Source organism: Carassius auratus, chromosome 31, assembly GCF_003368295.1.
Source record: "Carassius auratus strain Wakin chromosome 31, ASM336829v1, whole genome shotgun sequence".
NCBI lineage: Eukaryota > Metazoa > Chordata > Actinopteri > Cypriniformes > Cyprinidae > Carassius > Carassius auratus.
In genome coordinates, this window is record NC_039273.1 from 17,465,639 (window position 1) to 17,485,975 (window position 20,337).

General features: G+C 38.6%; 1 protein-coding gene across 8 annotated transcripts in view; it reads right to left on the reverse strand.

Annotated features, from left to right (window-relative positions):
• Positions 1–955: 955 nt before the first annotated feature.
• Positions 956–20,337, reverse strand: part of LOC113050702 (SET domain-containing protein 5-like) — a 34,020-nt gene continuing 14,638 nt past the window's right edge. For 2 of the 8 annotated variants that reach the window (XM_026213941.1, XM_026213942.1), the window contains exons 2-24: positions 16,556–16,622; positions 15,711–15,964; positions 15,097–15,155; positions 12,957–13,144; positions 12,673–12,711; positions 12,289–12,534; positions 11,230–11,378; positions 10,956–11,073; positions 10,677–10,786; positions 10,330–10,576; positions 10,141–10,221; positions 9,750–9,965; positions 9,314–9,655; positions 8,555–8,800; positions 8,227–8,350; positions 7,844–8,106; positions 7,655–7,711; positions 6,235–6,720; positions 5,386–5,478; positions 4,486–4,745; positions 3,946–4,091; positions 3,784–3,866; positions 956–3,541 (exon numbers count right to left, since the gene is read on the reverse strand). In XM_026213941.1, the coding sequence (XP_026069726.1) occupies positions 3,002–3,541; positions 3,784–3,866; positions 3,946–4,091; positions 4,486–4,745; positions 5,386–5,478; positions 6,235–6,720; positions 7,655–7,711; positions 7,844–8,106; positions 8,227–8,350; positions 8,555–8,800; positions 9,314–9,655; positions 9,750–9,965; positions 10,141–10,221; positions 10,330–10,576; positions 10,677–10,786; positions 10,956–11,073; positions 11,230–11,378; positions 12,289–12,534; positions 12,673–12,711; positions 12,957–13,144; positions 15,097–15,155; positions 15,711–15,964; positions 16,556–16,622 (4,414 nt within the window). In that variant the 3' untranslated portion in view covers positions 956–3,001. Of the gene's footprint in view, positions 3,542–3,783; positions 3,867–3,945; positions 4,092–4,485; positions 4,746–5,385; positions 5,479–6,234; positions 6,721–7,654; positions 7,712–7,843; positions 8,107–8,226; positions 8,351–8,554; positions 8,801–9,313; positions 9,656–9,749; positions 9,966–10,140; positions 10,222–10,329; positions 10,577–10,676; positions 10,787–10,955; positions 11,074–11,229; positions 11,379–12,288; positions 12,535–12,672; positions 12,712–12,956; positions 13,145–15,096; positions 15,156–15,710; positions 15,995–16,555; positions 16,623–20,337 lie in introns of all 8 variants that reach the window. The other 6 variants (XM_026213940.1, XM_026213937.1, XM_026213938.1 and 3 more) reach the window with 6 other exon arrangements.

A 20,337-nucleotide genomic window follows, 5' to 3' on the forward strand; every position in this document is an offset into this window, starting at 1 on the left:
TCGCAAGACTGTCCAAGGTAGAAATAGTGACCTTAATGCACACTAAATCCATATTATTAAACCAAATAAGAATGAAATTTAAGCCTAAGCGTATCCCATCATTCATCATGTTCAGGAACTAACATCTGATATCTTTTAAGAGTCCAAGGAAAACTTTTCAGTTAGTTAAATTAATTGGATATTACATATCTCGTAGTAAAAGTGTTGTGTGTTTTATTGGTGCAGAGATGAGTATGTGCATTTTGTACGTCATCTGCAACGGTTTTATCACAAGTTTACATTAAAGTGCAATGTATTGAGAATCAAAATGTGTAAAAGTCTTATCAAATGTTTTCTTGCATCTTTAAAATGTTGTGTGTCTCATGAGGTAATCCAAAGTTTCCCACACACACTTTTGCAGTCTTCATGCCCAATTAAACATCTGGGTCAAATACGGAAAATATGATAAGTGGTCAAGTGCAAAGACCGCAAGTGACAGACAGGCCCTGGACTCTTGGTGTCATTACAAACGTGTTCCGAGTGCATCCCTTCAGCTTTGTACCAGTGCCTTCTAGATGTCAGAAACCATAATACTTGTAGAGGCTTTTATATTTTAGTTCAATAACGAGTCTTAAATAACATTCCTTTACCTCTCCAACTGCAAATGGCATGACACGTTGATATCAGACATACAGTTGTGTGAACCCTTCTGTGTGTATTTGTAGGAAACACACTTCAAGTTATTTCAACTGAACAGGTAAAAATGCACATAACCAGCAAAGTTTAAACCCTTGTTTTAGTGCAGTGATTAACTGACATGAGAGTAGGTGCTCTTTTACTGCTGTTCAAACACATTTGACTACATAAGCGTGTGCTTTGATTGCCATATGGTCACATGCATTTTCTACCTCCTTCAAATGAAAGTAGACAGACAGACTATTTTGGACTCCATTTAGACTTGTATTTAGCATTTTACACTTTCCCAAACTCCCATTTTAATAGCCAGTTTAAAAAGAGCTTTAATGAGTACAATGAGGTTAAATTTCTTTAAGGCCCTTCATAGATCTTATTTTGTAACTACTGCATAGGGTGTTTTGAAATGTTATCAATAGAATAAACCATTGTTCTCAATCATTCTGAGCTCTCGTTCCATGCAACCAATATTCAGCAAATGCTAAAACTAGTTTAAAAATGTTGACAAACCTTTTATTTAAAAAGCAAAATGTGATGCATTTATGTCATGTAAAAGGGAAGGGTTCAAATTTGGTTAAAAAATACAACAAAAATATGTCTATGGATGCTAGAAAAGTGCCAACTGTTTGTGGGGTTAAGAAGAGGTGAATCTCAATCAAAACCTGATCCCAAAAACCCAACCCTAGACTGTAACAATGACACATAAAAGAAATATCATGCAGCAAATTTGGTGTACTATATTTCTCTGAGAACAGAATGACACTTCAGCCGAGTACACATGATCTTGTAGTTAAGGTGCTGGTAAATTTCAGGTCACAGAGTCTTTTTTTTTTTTTTTTTTTTTCAAGAGACATTCATATAAACCAGTGAGCTAAGGCTGACCTCATTACCTCTCATCATTTCAAGATCCTTTTACATTAGGGCAAAACAAAAACAGACTTAATCTTTTCAGTTGTTGGACCACATTAGAATAAATCCACCAAGCAGACAACATTGATTCTTTAAATGCAACAGGGGTATCAGTTTTGTTTGAAGTGGGGTCAATATCCCACTACTGTGATCATAATTGCACATGACTTGTCCTCCAAGGGAAGAACAACACTATGCCTATTCTGTAAAAAAAAAAGGCTGTAACATGAGCAGCTTTTTGTAATTAAAAAGGGGGAAAACAATTACATTTGAGAGACCACAGCAGCAGCACACTTGCTTTGTCTTCTTTACTGATCAAACCATCTGGCCACAGCATTTCTTTACTCTCTGTTTGAAAATGGTGGTTGGAATGCAAAGACTGGTCAAGTTGAGAAAATTAAAGAGAATGAAGTGAAAGAAGCAAAGTATACACTTACGATTAAAGGGCATGGGCAGGGGTACACATACGTTTAACAGAGTATAAATGAAAACATTTCTGCTAAATCTTTTCGGCAAAGTCCTGTACTGAGGCTTTTTAACAATCATTGGAACAAAGTTATAAAACACAGTTTGAACTGGCAATTGCATGTTTTTACCTTAAGAGAAAACAGAAAACTGGGAAACCGAAACCGTTCAACTGGAGCAACTGAAGCACCAAGATCAAGTATTATATATCAAGTGAGTAGTGATTTTATGACACTAACAGGAGACTTCCTAATGATCGCTAGTCACCGGAATGATTCAGAGTAAGGAAATAACTCACTGTTCACTAAGAATTGCTTTCATGTGCATTCAAAAATATTTTCCTCTGAGCCAAGCGTGCCATCCGTGAATACACTACCTGACTGTTCTGATGCCGACTACTGATAACTGGAGAGTCCAATCCGAGTCAACCTTGCAAAGCATTTTAAAGAATGCCATTTCATACGGTCAGGGTATAATTCATTAGACTTGAAAGTTGAAACTCATCTAAGATCAGCATGATCACTTGTAGTCTTAAACATGACAACACTTAATTTTAGAGAAACGGTTTTGTTTCAACACTGTTGCTTAACTCCGTAATTTTCTTCGTACTCTTAAATACCTCAGTGTGAACATCTTTGTAGCATTTGGGTGACTTTTCAAAATACATTTAAATCTGGTTATATACTCCAAACGAGTTACTTTAATGTTCCATTGATTTGATTGTTATGAAGTCCACACTAAGTTACAAGTAACTGCAGAAATTCAGTTTTTGGAAAAAGATAACAGGAACTGGGGAAAGTAAAGAGAAAAAAAGTAGACCATCCATACAGAACTCAATACATCAAATTCCCTCTTAACAACACATAGCTTCTCCACAGGAAAAAGTGAGGAGGATGTTACACACTTCTCTTTTTGACACATACATACACACACACACACACACACACTGTGGGTCCTAAAAGGTCCCTGACTGTGTCCATACCCCTGAACCCTGTAGGTTTCGTTGTGGATAGTGCTGTGCCCCAGAAGCCGTGTGATGTCTCGAGTTAGCCTGACTGGGTTTGTCTGTTCTCTGGCTGTGCACTCTGGATGACTGGGCCAATCTGGAGCCATGAGCACCTTGTGTGTGCAGTACTGCTGCGTTGTCCATTTTAAAGTGACCTCTGGCGGGTAGAGAGAGAGCAGCAGACAGGGTGCTGTCCGACAGTTTAGCTTTAAGGCTTGAGGTGTCCATTCCACCTCCACTGCTGCTGTGAGGATGTGGCGCACACAATGATGAGTCCACTGAGGAGATCGATACTGTAGAAGAGGACGGGCTTTCTTGAGAAAGTGGGATGTGTGTGGGCAGCTTTGAAGAATAGTAACCTGGGCCCCCAGAGCTGCAGCGAGGAGGGGAGGGGCTTACAGACGGACAGAACGGAGAGGAGGAGCTCTGCTGGTCGTAGGCCGGGCTTTCCAAATGCTGATGGGATTCTGGCTGGAGAGGCAGCATCTGCTGGATGTTCATTAAAAGACAGATTTAACATACGGTTTCCACAAAAATATCAAGCAAAACAACTATTTTTAACATTGATAATAATAGTAAATGTTTCTTGAGCACCAAATCAGCATATTGGAAAGAGGATCATGTGACACTACAGCCTGGAGAAATGGCTGCTGAAAATTCAGCTTTGCCATTACAGGAAATGATTACATTTTTAAATGTATTAAAATTGTTATTATTAAATTAAAATGTACCTGATGTGGGTGAAGAGAAGGACTCTTTAAGGGAGATGTCAGAGATGAGCTTTGAAGATCGAACATGTTCATCTCAACAGCATCTGACAAGACACAAAGAATTAATCAAAATCTGCTGATAGCATACGCAGTTCTGCTAAAAAAATGTTTTTTAAATCATACCAGAGCTCTTGTCATGACTGCTGATTTGGTCATTGATTCCCACATCTGCTCTTTTAAGGGCAAGCTCTATGTTCAGATTACCCCTCAGAACACGCTCCAGAGCACCCTGTCCCTCCCTCAACCGCTCAACTGATGTAGAGACCATCCTGATAGACACACAGAAAGACAGAGTCACATTCACGATGACCGTTTATTAGGGATCTATGAGAATGCGAATAAAGAGCTAGAATTTAGCAGGACCAGGTTTGTTACTGTTAACTAAAACTATATATAGTGGGTGGGTGTATATATATATATATATATATACACACACACACACACGCATATATAAAAGGAACTGTACAATAACTAGAAAAAAAAAACATTCAAATGAAAACTTTCAGCTAAAATAAAATTAATTACACTGAAACTGATCATATAAAATCAAAAGCTAATAGAAAACTTTAATCAAAACTCCCAATGGTGTCAAAGTAATAAAACAATGACACTGAGCAGAACTGTTGACATGGGTTGGTATGAATCTCTGTGTTTTCTTCTCACCAGTGGTTGGACTCTGGTCCGCCCAGCGCTGTGGTCTGTGTGTGGTTTCCCGACCTGATGCCAGGAGGACTGACCTCCTCTATGTGTGGAAAAGCTTGGCATTCTGGAGAAAATGAATTGCTCTGAGAGACTGAAGGCTGAAAATGAGTGCGCGGCTGTCCTGGAGACTCTGTGTGAGGGCAAATGGAGCTGAGGTTTGTGACGTGGGTCGCTGGGTCACGTGGTCCTTTCTTTCTTTCCCTGTACTCCAGCAGAGAGACCTACATGGAAAGAATATGTATAAGAATGATTAAGAGATGCACAAGGATGATTATGCAAGCAGTTCTGTCCTTCAGTACAATTTCTTAGTACACACATGCATTGTAACATTCATGTTCACATAAAGCAACACATGCATGACCAATTGATGTAGAATGACATCAATAACTTCAGTGAGTATGAGAAAAATACAACATGCATTATTACCCAACGCTGCTATTCAGAGAAACACCACACTAAATGCTGCTACATTAAACACTCATCTAAACCCAATCAAAAGCAGTTTAATAAAATAAAAACACATGCACTTTTTCTTTCAGAGCTAGAACAACTTGCAAAACTAACAACAGGCCATGGGAAAAGTTTTTAAATCAGGAATCTACACTCCATAACAAAGGCAAAGAAAACCCCACATACACATACAGACATATTCACCATGAGAACTGCTTTTAGATTAGACAATGAAAGCACTGGTGTCTTTGAACGAATACAACCCACTCTGCAGAAGTTAACGTTTTTGCTTTTTTCTCAATCAAATCAAAATCAATTTGCTCAATACAGATGAAGGAGTACATCATCTGGAGATGCAAATGTTTATGGACATGCACACTTCTAGATGGAGGCCACTTATGTGATATTCACCATGTTCTGCCCTGGCTTGAACTGGCCCCTTACAGCTAATGCCTGGTACCCAGGCAAGCCAGCCAGCTGACTACCAGCACTCACCATGACCCTCTGCCTTGAGAAAGGGGTGGAAAGAAAGATTTGGCAAAAGTTTTAAGAGCAAAGAGGAGAAAGAGAAAAACGGAGCGAAACAAAGACAGAGTAAGAGTTTCATGCAAGATAGAGGACCACCCTTAGCAATTTAAATGTATGTGAGAAAAAGAAAGGCAAACACCTGAAGTTGTCCCAAGCTTTTAGATGAGATCTTTTGGAATTAACAGTTTGAGTTCATATTCCAGCATTGCATTATTACTTTATATTACACCAAGTCATGAAATATCCTCTGCTAATTATTATTTGTCTGTCCTCAGATGTCCCTACAAATAATAATAAACTGCACATCAATATTTGTGAGATTCATTTCATCTGAACAGTTTTTAGGTGAAAGACAAATGCATTGTCACTGGATAATGATGTGGGAATTTATTATAAATTATTATTATATTAAATTAGAATTATTTGTTAATGGGGGATTTCTGAACAAAAGATTTAATTTAGATATATATGGTATGGGGAAAATAAAAAGAAAAGAAAACGTTTTACTTTAAAGTGACAATTTAAAAATAGACCCTTGGAGGAAGATGCCCCAGTTAGTATATGTTAACATGGGGGTCATCTTACACCTGTAGTTGGGCAAGATGGTCCCCTTTTATCTATTTCAATGTATTTATACACTATATTGATGATACATTACCATCATCCTGTACAGGCTAAAGGAAAAACAAACAACTTGTAAATTGGAGAAATTGATGCGGCCGTAGAACTTGCCTTCTTCTTCTGTGGTGGATTGCTAGGTTGGGGGGATGTGCTGCTCTCTGAATATCCACCTCCAAACTGTGTGTCTAGATACATTGAGAGAGAGCCAGACCCCGCCTCCATCAGAAGCCCCTGGCTGCACATTGTGCTTATGTCGGAGTCAGCCGTGGACAAACCGCCCTCTGATTGTGGGAAGTGTCTGTCACTTATAGGACCAGTGGGTAGATTGGCATTGAGGGGAGAGCATGTGTAAATGAGGTTAAATTCTGTCCTAAAGGCCTGTTCTCTGGTCTGTGCCTCACTGGCATGTGAAACCAAGGAAGAGTCACATAGACTGGACACAGCAGCTGAGCTACGGGGAGTCCCACCACCAGATCCATTCAGAGAGTCTGGAGCAGCAAGTGAGAAGTCATCTGACACAGGAGCAGGGCTTCCCCGGCTTGTGGAAAAGTCAGGGAAGGCAGTGACCCGTGAAGTGAAATCAGGTCGCAAACAGGGCTGAACAGAAAAAAAAAGTGAAATGATTAAAACACAATGAAAAACTTTCTTTATGAACACTTCTAGTATTTTAATGAGTTACACTTATTAATAATTGTTAATACATTATCTAACAATGACCAAAATATTTGTTACAGTTTTAGTTAATCATGTTGGCTCAGTTCCATTAAACAGTATAAGAGATGCTAATTTTTAAGGATTTAAAAATAAGTTATTAAAAGGTGACATTGACATTAACTAAGCTTAAAGGGTTAGTTCATCTGTCCCAGCATTGAAACAGTGTGTACGGTATACTGTCCAAAAACATCATCAAAGTAGTCCATGTGACATCAGAGGGTCACTTAGATTTTTTTGAAGCATCAAAAATCAATTTTGGTCCAAAAATAGCAAAAACTACGACTTTATTTAGCATTGTCTTCTCTTCCGTGCCTAATATGATGAGTTCAAAACACTGAAGTGTAGTGATATCCGGTTCGCGAACGAATCACTCGATGTAACCGGATCTTCTTGAACCAGTTCACCAAATCGAACTGAATCGTTTGAAACGGTTCGCATCTCCAATACGCATCAATCCACAAATGACTTAAGCTGTTAAATTTTTAATGTGGCTGACACTCCCTCTGAGTTAAAACAAACCAATATCCCAGAGTAATTCATTTACTCAAACAGTACACTGACTGAACTGCTGTGAAGAGAGAACTGAAGATGAACACCGAGCCAAGCCAGATAACGAACGAACGATTGACTAATGTTAATTAATATAATATAACCTGGTATGACTTACTTTGCAGTAAAAATGACAGATATATGCTTTTTGGCACAGTTTTCTTCTTAATTTTAGCCAAACAAGATCATCAACAAATCTTCCAAACTTAACCATGATATAATACAACCAAGCAATAACACTTGCATGTATGTGCACACTGAAACTTACTTCTGGAGTCAGAGATTCTGATCTGTGCACAGGAGAGGCCTCAGGAGAAGAGATGTTCTGTTAAAAAAGAAAAAGAAAAAAAAAAAGTCATGTATAAAGCTATTCTGTCTTCTGTTACTACAGCGAATCTCTACAAGCTGCTTTATTAAGACATAAGTAAATTTTTTGTGTGTGTTTTCATCTGTTCACCTCAAACTGTAGAGGTGTATTGCAGCGGCTGGTGGTCCGGGATGTGAGAGGAGAGTAGGAAAACATGGTAGCATTCAGCTTCTCTACTTCCCCACCTAAATAAAGCGAGCAGGGAGTCATAAGCGAATGAAGAGGCGTTGTGGGAAGTTCAGAGGGCAGAGGTGGGGTGATGGGGGACAACGGTGGTAACAAGAGCTCAGAAGGTGGAGCTGCCGTTTCTGATGAACACTTCAATTTCCTCTTCTTAATTGGTCCTGCCAGCTCTGAACAAAGGGCAATATCAAAAAGTTAAAACTATGTAAACTAGTTAAAACCCCAAATCTGTGATACCAAGGCATGTAATTCACATTCTGTTGTCTAAGCAGTGGAGTAAGAGCCATTACCAGGTTTAAACGGTTGAGAGCTGCTGGTGCTGCTGGTGGTACTCTTGTGGGAAGAATTGGATTCTGTTCCATCCTCCAACAGACCAGATACCATGCTTTCATCCAGCGCTTGTTTCATCCACCTCTGCAATAACAATAGGAGCCACAATACAAACTTAAATTGAGACTACCAAGTCTTTGGACAATTCAGCTACAACTTAATATAATATTTTAAAAAATAAAATAAAATAAATAAATAAATCTACAAATTCATTTCCAGGCAAAATACTACTGACACTGTAGATCTGTGTGTTTAAGTTAGTTTATTTATTCAGCAACTCATTCTAACCTTCTTGCAAGAACCATATGCAGGGTCAATCATAAAAGGTCGCCGGCGTCTTTCAGGGTTAAAGGGTGAACCAAAACGAACATAGTGTTTGGGGGTAGTACAGATGAGAGGTGAATGGGATAGTCCGGGCAGCATGTTGAGGGTGGTGGCCAGAACTGTAGGGTCAGTGGTGATGCGTAAGGGGCGTTCCACAGACTCCTCAACCCGTTCTGGAACCTTGTCATTTAACCACTCTGTTACCAGGTACTGTAAATATAAACATAACATAACAGCTTTGAAACATAGTTGACCACAGTCAAGTCAATGTTTCTAATGCGCTTTATACGATACAGATAATGCCAAAGCAGTTTTACAGTGTTAAACAGGAATAAACAGTACCAGTACAAATAAATATTTTCTTAAAGTCACCATCAAATTAAAGAAGACATTTTTTTATGAAAAATTTGATTTGGTGCAAGGGTTGGACAACCTGTCAATCACATGAGATTGCAGCAATAGGAAATTACAACAGTCCAACCAATTCCTGATGGACCAAATTTTAATCCTGCCAGCACTCATCTTTAAATTATACTGGGTTAAATACTTTGCCAGGCAAAAAATAAAATAAAAATAGGATTTTGCTTGAGCCTATACAGGACATGCAGTTTTGAAAACAGATATAATTCTTTATTTGGCTTAAGTGTACAACACTGCAAAACTCTTGTCATGACTTATGACAAGAAAAACGGAAAAAGGATTAACATCATAAGATGAACTCACCTTTTTAGTTTTTGGGTATCTGATATTTGTCTTATTACCCATCCCTGAAGAGGTGGCACCACAAAGCTCTCCATCCTGGAGACTCCCACAGTTTGGAGCTCCCTCTCCCTGGCCCTGCTCCCTGAGGCCTGCCCCTGCACTGCCTTCTTCACCGCCCACCACAACTCCCTCGGCTGCTTGCTGAGAAAGAGCCTGCCGCTGTCTCCGAGCACGCTGGGCTGAACTGGAGCGGTACCTTGAGATTCGGCTCTTGGGACGAGGTTTGGAACTGCGGGAGGTTTGTGCTTTAGGGGCAGGACTGGGTGTAGCAGGGGGCTTTTCAGAGTCAATATCTGTTGTTTCCTAATGAAGACAATGAGACAGTGAACGTGTGTAAAAATGCACAGCCATCATGAGCTAAAGCTAAAGTTGAGAAAAAGGAGAGAAAATTAACTACCACAGCAGCAAAGGAGGTGCGCCTTGTACTGACTCCTCCACCTGTTCCTGTATTTGGTACACTGTTTCCTGCTGTAAGTGAGGGCTCTTCTGCCTCCCCTGCATCCAGTTTGGTTTCTTCAGGTGTAGCCTGCGCTGTACCCTGACCACGTTTCTTTCTCCTCTCAAGGTTCTCAAACATGTGCATTATGTCCTCTGCCTTTCGTTCTTCACGAGACTGAGGGGGGCAAAAGGGAGAAGATCATATCGCTTTTTTCCCGAAATACTTTTTTTGTAACAACAATTTAATTAATGTTTCCAAAAATAATCAAGTGAAAATGTAATTCCCATTTTTTTAAATAAATAAACAGCATGTATCGATTCAACACTGTTCTGCTCTGATGAAAGCTTACACGTCTGTTTGGTGTAAGAGCTCCATTCTCGTCCAACTCCTCTTCTCCATTCTCCAACTTCACTCCGTCCATAAGAGCATCCTGTAGCACAAAAACAAGATCAGCTTCATTACCATGTGAGATAATCATCAGCATTATGCCGCAAAACTGCAGCAAAAAGCTAGTCAGAGTTTATCCTTAAACACACACCTCTGTATCGCTGACTCCCTGTGTCTCGTTTGCATCTTCCAGCAGGTGGTTGCTCTCATCAGAAACACTGCTTATGAGCCTGTCCCCTTCCATCTCTCTGCGTCTGGCTCTTCTCCTCCGTGTTTCTGCTCCAGGCAGGGCAAAGTTTGAAGACTGGGGAGATGGCAGTTGAACGGGGCGGAGATTGTGTCTCTGTACAGGACAGTCCTGATTGCCCTTATGGCATGCACAATCCACTTTATAATTACTGTGGGAAAAATTAGAGAAAAAGTGTCAATACCCACAACTTCATATCACAGTTTATTTGGAATTTATAATAGATGGCAATAAATTAATAAGTGACTAACCAGCAGCTAAACTCATAGTCAAAGCCAATTGTGACTTCCGAATCTTTTGAGATTTGAGCAACAGCATAGATACACAGGTGAATCATCCCCTCTGCTATCATGTGCCGCACCTGCGAGTTAGTGTATACAAGATAAAAAGTAATATAATATGAATCAAATTTAGCCAGACTGTTACTTGGAGTGTGTCTGTTCATAGTTTCTTTGCTGTTTGTATAAATGAACATATAGGTGAAGCAACCCTACTATGTCAACAGTTAGTAGTCAACAAATTAGTCACACCTCAGCATTGGGTGTGCATGATCTTCTGATAAACCGTGCATCATTGCCAAATGTTCGGGCATCCACACACATCTCCACTTCGTTGAATTTGGAGTAAAACAGGACAAATGGATATGGCCTTGAGAGGAGACAACAGAAGAAATTAGGAAAGACTCAATCTACGATGTTTTATAAACAATATACATTTTCCTACCGTGCATTTACAAAATTCCCCCGATTCTAATCTAATTGATAAGATAAGATCAACTAAATGTTCAACCAAATACACTCTTACTTTTTGAAAAAATGTCCGTTGACTTCAAACTGCTGTCTGAGCATGACTTTGCCTCTATACTCAATGATGAGTGTTTCAGGGTCCAAATTCCGTGCAGCTCTGAGAATCTTCCTATGTTTCTGCACACGTGTTACACGACCCAGCTGTAACTAAACACATTAAATACTTGTTGGCAATTGAAAACACCACCGTTTTTCCATATTCCACTATGTTCTTCCCTCAAATTAGATGATCTGATATGTAACTCTCCCGTCTCAGTGTGTGCACTGAGATGGGAGCGGTACATATCAACTTGTCAAAGTTGAGGGAAGAACAAAGTGGAATGTGGAAAAACGGTGGCGTTTTTTCTTTAAACGAAAATGGCAGTACAACAGTACATTCGGAAACAACAGTTTCAATTCAGTAAACAAAAATTATTTTACAGGTTTTATACATTTTTAAAAACAATAAGATGAACACTGTGAATACATACAATATATATAAAATCACGGATTCATTTAAAATATCACAGAATAACAGGCAGGGACACATAAATGACCATATGCATGGAGAATTCTTTAGAATTTTCCACATAAAGAGAAGACAGCTTGTAAACTTCCAGTGAAGTGCCATTTAATGTTGCGGAATTCATAGGTAGAGACTCTTGAGACCCTCACAGAAACATAGCAATGACTGGAGTAATTTTTTTTACACTCATCTTTGTCATTCCTGAAACTGTATATGTGGACAAAACCTTTCTTCAAATTGTGAATAGATTATGTACAGAAAGTGTGCTTCCTCTTATAGCACAGTTGATTTTGACAGTTGACCGGAAATGACTGAGCTGGCTTATCTAAAACCAGGAAGCAACTGTCAGATTGTGTCCTTAACTATTGCTTATCAGTAAAATAGTGTTCTTTGCAAGATTAAAACACTCCAGCCATGTTTTTCAGTGACAGTTTTTACACTACTGAGTCTGACTATGTGAGTTCATGGAAGATGTGTTTTATAAATACCATCTATGACATATGATACATGATACAGACTTACTCAATTTAAGAAATGAAACAACATCTATACCTGCATTTGCGAGCCCAACACAGTGTTGTTGCAGGCTAGTTCTGTTCTATTAATGGTGTCCATTGCGACAGTAGATGGCTTGGGGGACAAGTTGCCGTTAGCACAGTAGTGTTTGAGGAGCTTCTGCACATCAGCACTGTACTGGTTAGACAGAGCTTCCTCGTACTGGTCCGTCCACTGGCGGATTCGTGTCTCCCATCCTTCTGTTGTATTCTCATCCAGAACATTAGCCTCAGACGCAGAGTTCTGCAACAATCACAGGGTGTATTTGATTAAAGATTCATTTGGTTATCTTTAGTCTTTGGTAATGAATAGTACTAAAGGTCATTTGCAGAGCAGAAGAGGGGGGGATCAACTTTTTTTTCTGCATATTTGAGTCCATACCTTCATTCTCATGGATTTTCTGGAACCCTCTCTGTAAGCCTGAAATGAGAATATAAATATAATGAGAATAAGCCTGAAATTAGAATATAAATCTAAATTTTTATTATCATATAATAGAGAGGATGGAAAAACTGATAAAAAGTGAGACATGCCCATGATCACATGATTCAAACTCCATGAACATGTTCACTTGCTCTGACAAAATGATTATTCAACTAGAATTCAGAGTAGTCATTTTTGCCGTCTATGTCATGTGAACTGGATTGTGCGTGTATGTGTTTTACCTTAACTTTCTTGGCTTTAGGAGTAGTGCGTGTTTTCTCTATGCTCTTCTTTCTCTTCTTAACTTTGCTGGGTTTAACTCTTTTGACAGTGAGAGTGATGCTAGTGGGTGTGTGTTGAGTGGCCGTATACGACACAGCAGAGGCTGACATGTCCTCATCTCCACTCTCTGTAGCACTGCTCTCACCAACTGTAAAGGCAGATATAAATTAAGCTCAAGATCAGCATGACCAACCATCAGCCCGTACATGAGAGAGCACTGACACTGGTAAGGTTTAGACAAAAACACACACAACATTCTCCCAAGGTTTTTTCCTCCATTCTGTCACTGATGGAGTTTTGGTTCCTTGCCATGGTCACCTCTGGTTTGCTTAGTTGGAGTCACTTCATTTACATCGATATCACTGACTTTATTGCAAATGATTGGACAGACACTATTTAAATGAAAACAGAGATGACCTCACTGAATTCAATGATGAACTGCCTTTAACATTTTGCATTACTGACACACTGTTTTCCTAATGAATGTTGTTAAGTTGCTTTGACGCAATGTATTTTGTTTAAAGCGTGATATAAATAAAGGTGACTTGACTTGACAACACACAAAAACCAAACATTAATTTATCCCTCACTGTGATAAATTTAGAAAAACAACCCTTATTTAAAAAAAAAACTGGCAGAAATTACAACGGATGAAATAAAGGTATTACTGGGAAGAGATGTAACAAATGAAATCAGGCACTGCTCTGATCATTATATTCAAGAGCTGTCCCTGAACATCTGTAACCATATTCTTAACAGTTGTTGAGGCCGTATTGAATACGTTAATGCGTTTGGTTTTATTGTTACTATTAGTGTTGAATAGTAACGGACAGATGTTATTTGGATTATGTACAGTTGATAAATCTTCCTGTCCAAATTATTTTGGGCTAGAGGTTCTCCAAATTTTTACATTGAGTTTTTTTAACTTTCACACATCATCTTTCTTTATCTATGCATTAAAACAATTAAAACTATCAGTTAAATATTAAAACTTAAAAGGCACATCAGATGCCCATTTTCCACAAGCTGGTATGACTCTTCATGAAATGTCTGTAACATACTTTAGATAAAATTCCTCTATTATAGTGTAAAACAACACCCTTTTCACCTTCTCACGCACAGCTCTGTTCACAGCGACCCGTTTCGGTGCATGTCCCTTTAATGATAATGAGCTATCATTATCATACTAATACTTCTCACGCCACCAGTCTCTTCCATGGGGCTTGTCAAAACATTACAGGTGAAGTGCCACCATGGACTCCCATATATATGGCTCGGAGATGGTCATATTCAAATATATAGTTATCTACATAAATTGGCTGCAAAGTAAAACACTTCGCCGGATGACAGTTTCAGACTCAGACAGCCCATAACAAACTGGCTGTGTGTTTTCTTTTCAGCTTTTCTGAGCTGGCAGATATGCCAGAAACCTAACAAAATGATATTAATAAAATAAAAACTAAAAAAAGTGTTACAGTTTCATCCGATGTCCCCTTTAAATGCTGAGACAAGGCTTTGTCGAGTCAACATGAAAGTATGCCATGACAAAGTTTACCTATATAAGCATATAACCAAACTGAATCAACATCAAACTGACTCAAGCTGAATAAGATCACATGGTCTTCTGTGGAACTGCTTACAGATGAATTGAACTGGTTTCAAATTTAATGAGCTTTACACAGACATTGAACTGAACTGAATAAACACTGAACTGACTGAATGACGACACTATTGTCTTGTTAGAGCTGCTTTGCAACAGAATTTGCATATTGAATTTCTCTCATATTTGATGAACTTTGCATCACTGATTCTCTTACCATTCTTGTTTATTACTGTGATGCTACTTTTTTTTTAAGAATCTGTACTGTATAAAGTGCTATTTAAATAAAGGTGAATTGACTACATAGTTTTATTGCTAATACTGGTACCTTAATTAATTTTACATTCTTATTTACACATTTTTCCACAGTTTGTGTGTTTACTGATGATTTGGCAATATTTTTAAACAATATTTTTGAAAAAGTACTTTGAAACTAAAACTAAGAAGCAAAGTGATTCAGAGTGAGTAAAAGCATGTTCATTATCATAAGAGTGATTTACCTGAAACATTCTCTGCTTTTCTGCGCTGCCCATCCATCTCTTGGTTCTTCTCCAGACCCCTGCAACAAGACCAGTCCTTCAGTTCACATTTTCTATCCATTACAGCAATAACTAATTGCCATAACTCAGAGTTAAGCTATTGGTTCTTATAAAGGTGAACCACTGTGAACCATAATTTAGCCAATTTACATAGACAGAAAGCTGATTTAAGGCCTAGGCATTTAAGGCTGGACATTAACTTTTGCCTCAACGAGATATAAAAAAATGAAAAAATTTGAAATTTTACTAACGAGACTTCAGACATTGGCCATTTATTTGTTATTGTGAGATCAAAAATAAAACCTTCACCAACCATTAAGATATAAGCTTAGGGGAACATCTTGACATTTCCTGTAATCATCGGTTATATTTCAATGATGGACTGTATTTGGCATTAAATCTAGTGAAATCGCTATTTTCTGAAGGGTTAAAGCATGTGTATTTTTTTGGGTGTGTGAAGTGTTCTCAGAGAGTGACGAAATGGTCATTCTCAGTGGGAAAATCTGCATGTGATTTACATACCACTAAAGCACAGTACCATCTGAAATTAAATATTTCAGATACAAATCACCCACCTGCATCTCTCACACTTAATGAGGAAGCCATCTTGCATTGGACGGCACTGACACCAAGAAGGTGGATTTGCGCCTTCCACCACCTCGTCATCCTCCGAAGAGCTCTCACTGTCAGCAGAGTTGTCTGGATCATTGATGGAGAAACAGGGTCGCGATCGTCCCAGTGTGCCATTGCGTTCCATATGGGAGAAAACGGTCTGGGAGAGTGGGGAGGCAGGAGGGGTGGGAGGGGGTGGAGCTCCATAGTTATGATCCTGACAACACACAACGGAAGACTGTTGCATCTTCAAACAACGGTGTTCAGGCACAACAAAAGGGAAAAGGAAACAGAGAGGGGGGAGAGAATAAAAGGTGGGGAGCAGGGAAAAGGGGTAGGAAGAAAGAAGAGGTGGAAATGAAAAACTAAAAAATGTGGTATTCAAAATTAAATTTTTCACATAGCTAAGAATGTTTTGGCTAAAGTATCTTAAACTACAACCATAAAACAAAATGAACTTCATTTATGTAAACTTTACTATAAAAAAAATAATTGAGGAACAGTAATGCTCAAGACAAAATTGCTTGTGATGTTCCTTATTTGAAAGTTGCCTTTGATAATAACATTTGCTAAATGATTAAATGCTAGTGCAACTTTTGTCAACTTTGATCTGCAGTTTTGTTCAAGTCAGCTTGTTAGCTTTGGGTGTCAAAATAAACTCTGTTTGGTCCATGGTAAAATCACTTATATTCAAACATAATGCACAAGGTTATTTAATATGATTCAGCACCATGCATGTAGGAGCTAAGTCTAATCATTTATGCTACCGAGTTGCCTGATCCCAGAATAATTAGGTTGACGCGCTTACTTTGTTTGAGGTTCCGTTGTTTTCTTCCTTATTGCATGTCTCCATAAGGAACGAGAAGACCATTCTTCTGTTGCATCAACATACACAGTTTATTGGTTCCACAAAACACCAACGCGAATAATGTCCAATTCAATATCCAACACATAGACCAAAACAAAGTTTACAATGTCCAGCAGTTTCACTCTTGTCATGTGTTGCGCCTGTTGCATGGCCCTGCACTACATTGCTATGCGTTGCGATGGTCAAATTTTTTTTTGCCCTTCTGGGTCAGTAGGAGGGTAACCAATATACTAAAATATTGTAATGTTTACAGTGCCACTCAGTGGTCAAAATGATAGCAACATATCACCTTATTAAACACATTTTGGCTCCTACACCCTGACCCCTAATTGCTAATGGTGGACAAACATAATTCAAATACAATAAAAAGAAGGAGCCCAAGTAACCACGAGGAGTCGAATAGTCCATAATTACTACTATCTTTTTTTTTTAATACCGGTGCCAAATTGATACTTTTAAAACAGTTCAGGTGCCTAAACCGATACTTATAAAAGAAAAATGATAAAATGAACAAAAATTCCCCCAAAAATGATGGATTGGCCATTAGCACTATAAACACGTGTTTCATTCACACTGGACACCAGAAGGCGCTCTCACACTGAAAATCCACATATCCAGTCTAGGGCTGGGCGATATATCGAATATTAGGGATAGTATCGGAATAATTTTTACAACAATGTAAAATTTGAAAATATCGGGAATATCGAATATTTCAAATCCAAGTATACTTTCCCAAGATAACGCGCTGAACATTCGAAACAGGAACATGTAACTGCTCTACCCGCCTCTACTACGAGAGCTTTCATGAGAGCGGTTGCCAGATTACAAGAGATTAAATCCCTAAATCAGAGCTGTTACAAGGATACTTGATTCGTATCCCGCCGATGATCTGAAAACACTAACAAGCTGGAGTTTAGTGATCTAATGAGAGTACGTTCAACCGGTCTGTGTTCTTTTGACTACTTCAGTTACATATAGGCCTACATGTGTTCATTTAATAAAAAGCAGAAAGTGATCACTTGGTCTAGATTTATTTCAACTGCTTAAATGAGCTGTTTAATCATCCTTTTTTTCTTTTTTTTAAGGGCAAAATTGACAATATTGAGATCAATTACTAAGTAACTAAGTAAATAGAAAATAAAAAAAGTTTTGAATAATAAAACTAAGACAATAAACACTCGACTGCAACAATACAGTTTATCTGTTTTATTCCAACCATCTCTGATATTTATTATAACAATTAAGAATATTTATAATCCATTGATAATTGATGTATTCTTTTATAAAGTAGCCATTGGAACATTTTTCACCAAATGTTCTTCAGAAATTCTTCAACCTTTCCTCTTGATGCATCTTCAGCTGGATTGTCCTTAGAACTGACATCTCCACTGTGAGGGTTCAACTATTTCTCTAATGGTTTTGAACCTGTTGGCCACAAATGTACAGAAACACTTGTCTTTATGGTTGACTGCAACTACAATCTGGATTTCCAATTCTGCTTTTAACATTGTGTCCACCTTGGTAGCAAACAACTCCCATCAACTCCAAACGGGGAATGATTACAGCCTTCGATGGTGTCACTCTGTTGCATTATGTAGTTCTCATGATTAGACATATGTCATTGTGCCGTATCCATTTTCACTGGAATCCTGTAAAATGGTATAGTTGAGTGTGATTCAGTTTTTTTTTAATCCCCTGGCTTAATGCACCTGTCTATGGTGAATGCAATGGACAACTTTAGATCTTCCAACAATCTTTTCCACTGTCTTAAGTTGTCCTGTGTGTGGCATCATCCTAACCACAACTTCTCCTGCAGAGTTCCTGTTGCATCATCTTGGCAAACAAAATGACTAGCAATAGGAACCCCAGAGGATCATACACAGAGGATCCAATTCCAACTTGAATTTGAAAGAGACCATACAGTCAGCCTATACTCCACAAGTTTTCAGAGATGTTTCCATCTGGCCACCAAAGCAAATGAAGCAAAAGTCTGTCTTCTTCAGCAACCTTCACTTGATGGAACATAGACTGAATGTCATCTCTAAAAGCTATGGGTTACTGTCTGAAACAAGTGAGAACTTCAAGAAATGAGCTGGTAAGATTAGGACCTTGCAGAAGTTTGTTGTTCAACAATGTTCCCTGAAACATTGCTCCACATTCAAACACTACACAAAATATCATTTTCTTGGATGGCGGGCACCATGATGAGGGATGTACCATACTTTCCCAATTTCACAGTGCAGCTGTTCTTGAGGTACGTCTTCTGCATAGACCTTGCTAAAGACATTCATGGATCCTGCATATTCCTGGTGAAAACCATGGTTGAGAAACCTTTTCTTCAAACCAAGGATCTGTTGCTTTGCCACAGCAAAGTTGTTAGGCAGATAGACTTCTTTAGTCTTAAAAGGTAAATTCAAACAATGCTTCCCATCTTGACATACCTCTGACTGCCACGTTTTTGCGAATTGCAAGAAACTAACTTGTTATCCGATGATGACTGTTTCACAGCTGCTGATTGCCCTTTGATGTGAAGCACCATAGGGTGACTTTGATGACAAACTTTGCAGGATTAACGCCCTTTAAATTGCTTTTTTTAAACTGACCACACTCCTCCAATGAGTGATTATTAGAACAGAATAAGCAATCAACCTTTCCCTGAGTGCCTTTCAGTAAACTCCCAATTACTGAAAGGGTATCTATGTTTGCTACTGTAGTAGCAAAATTAGCTCCCTTTATTCTTTCCTTAGCCTGTGACTTAAATCTGGTCAATGTCTTTATTCTAGTGACACCAAACAATGACTCTCAGCAAAGAGAGGGTCAGAAAGAATCCGGACATGACAGTGAATGAAAGTGACCAGATCAATAAAACAAGCTCTGCGGCGACATGTTTCCATTATGTCATAAGCTGTTATTCTCCACTGATCCCTCAGGTTGAATGGCAATTTGGAAATAACACTTTGCATGTTAGCAAGCATATCCAGTTCTTGCATGTACTGGAGCTCCTCCATTACATTGTAACATCCACACAAACATAAATCATAAGCTTTTAGTCATTTCACGGCTCTCCAAGCAAGAAGTTTTTTAATTTTAGCAGTAGCAATTTTTTTAATTTCCAAAATGTTCCTGTAAAAGACTCTTAACCACGCTTAGGAGCCATATGCTGACAACTACACACCAACACTCATAAAATTGTTCTAAATAGTACAAACAATCATGCCTTACCGGCTTTTACTTCCACACCGTGCTCAAAGGCTTTTTATTAAAAAGGTTCAGTATTGAAGATAATTCCTATCAAATATGGGAATATCTCTTGATGGCAATGACATTGAATGCTGTTTTTGAATCAAGGCAGTTGTGATCTCATTTTGCCTGTGCATGACAGTAAGCATATTATTAGATTGATTCTGACCAGTTGCATTACAGTATATAGATTGCTTGTCCTTTAATTAAGAAGTTGTATGTGTTGATGTTCCATGTACAATTGTTGCTTGTCGTTGTTTATTAAACACATACTGTTGGCTTGTAGCAGTGTTAATCCAACTCTCACCAGTTTTAGGTCCCACATCAACTATTTGGCCAGGTGGTAGTAAACAGAACCTTTGTTGAACTGCTTTCCCTGCTCCAGCTTTGTATTTCTGTGCCATAGGGTTTAACCCATGGCCAGATTACCTTAGTGGGAATTCATGACACTTGGAGATGGAGATCCCAGAGAACAGATTTTT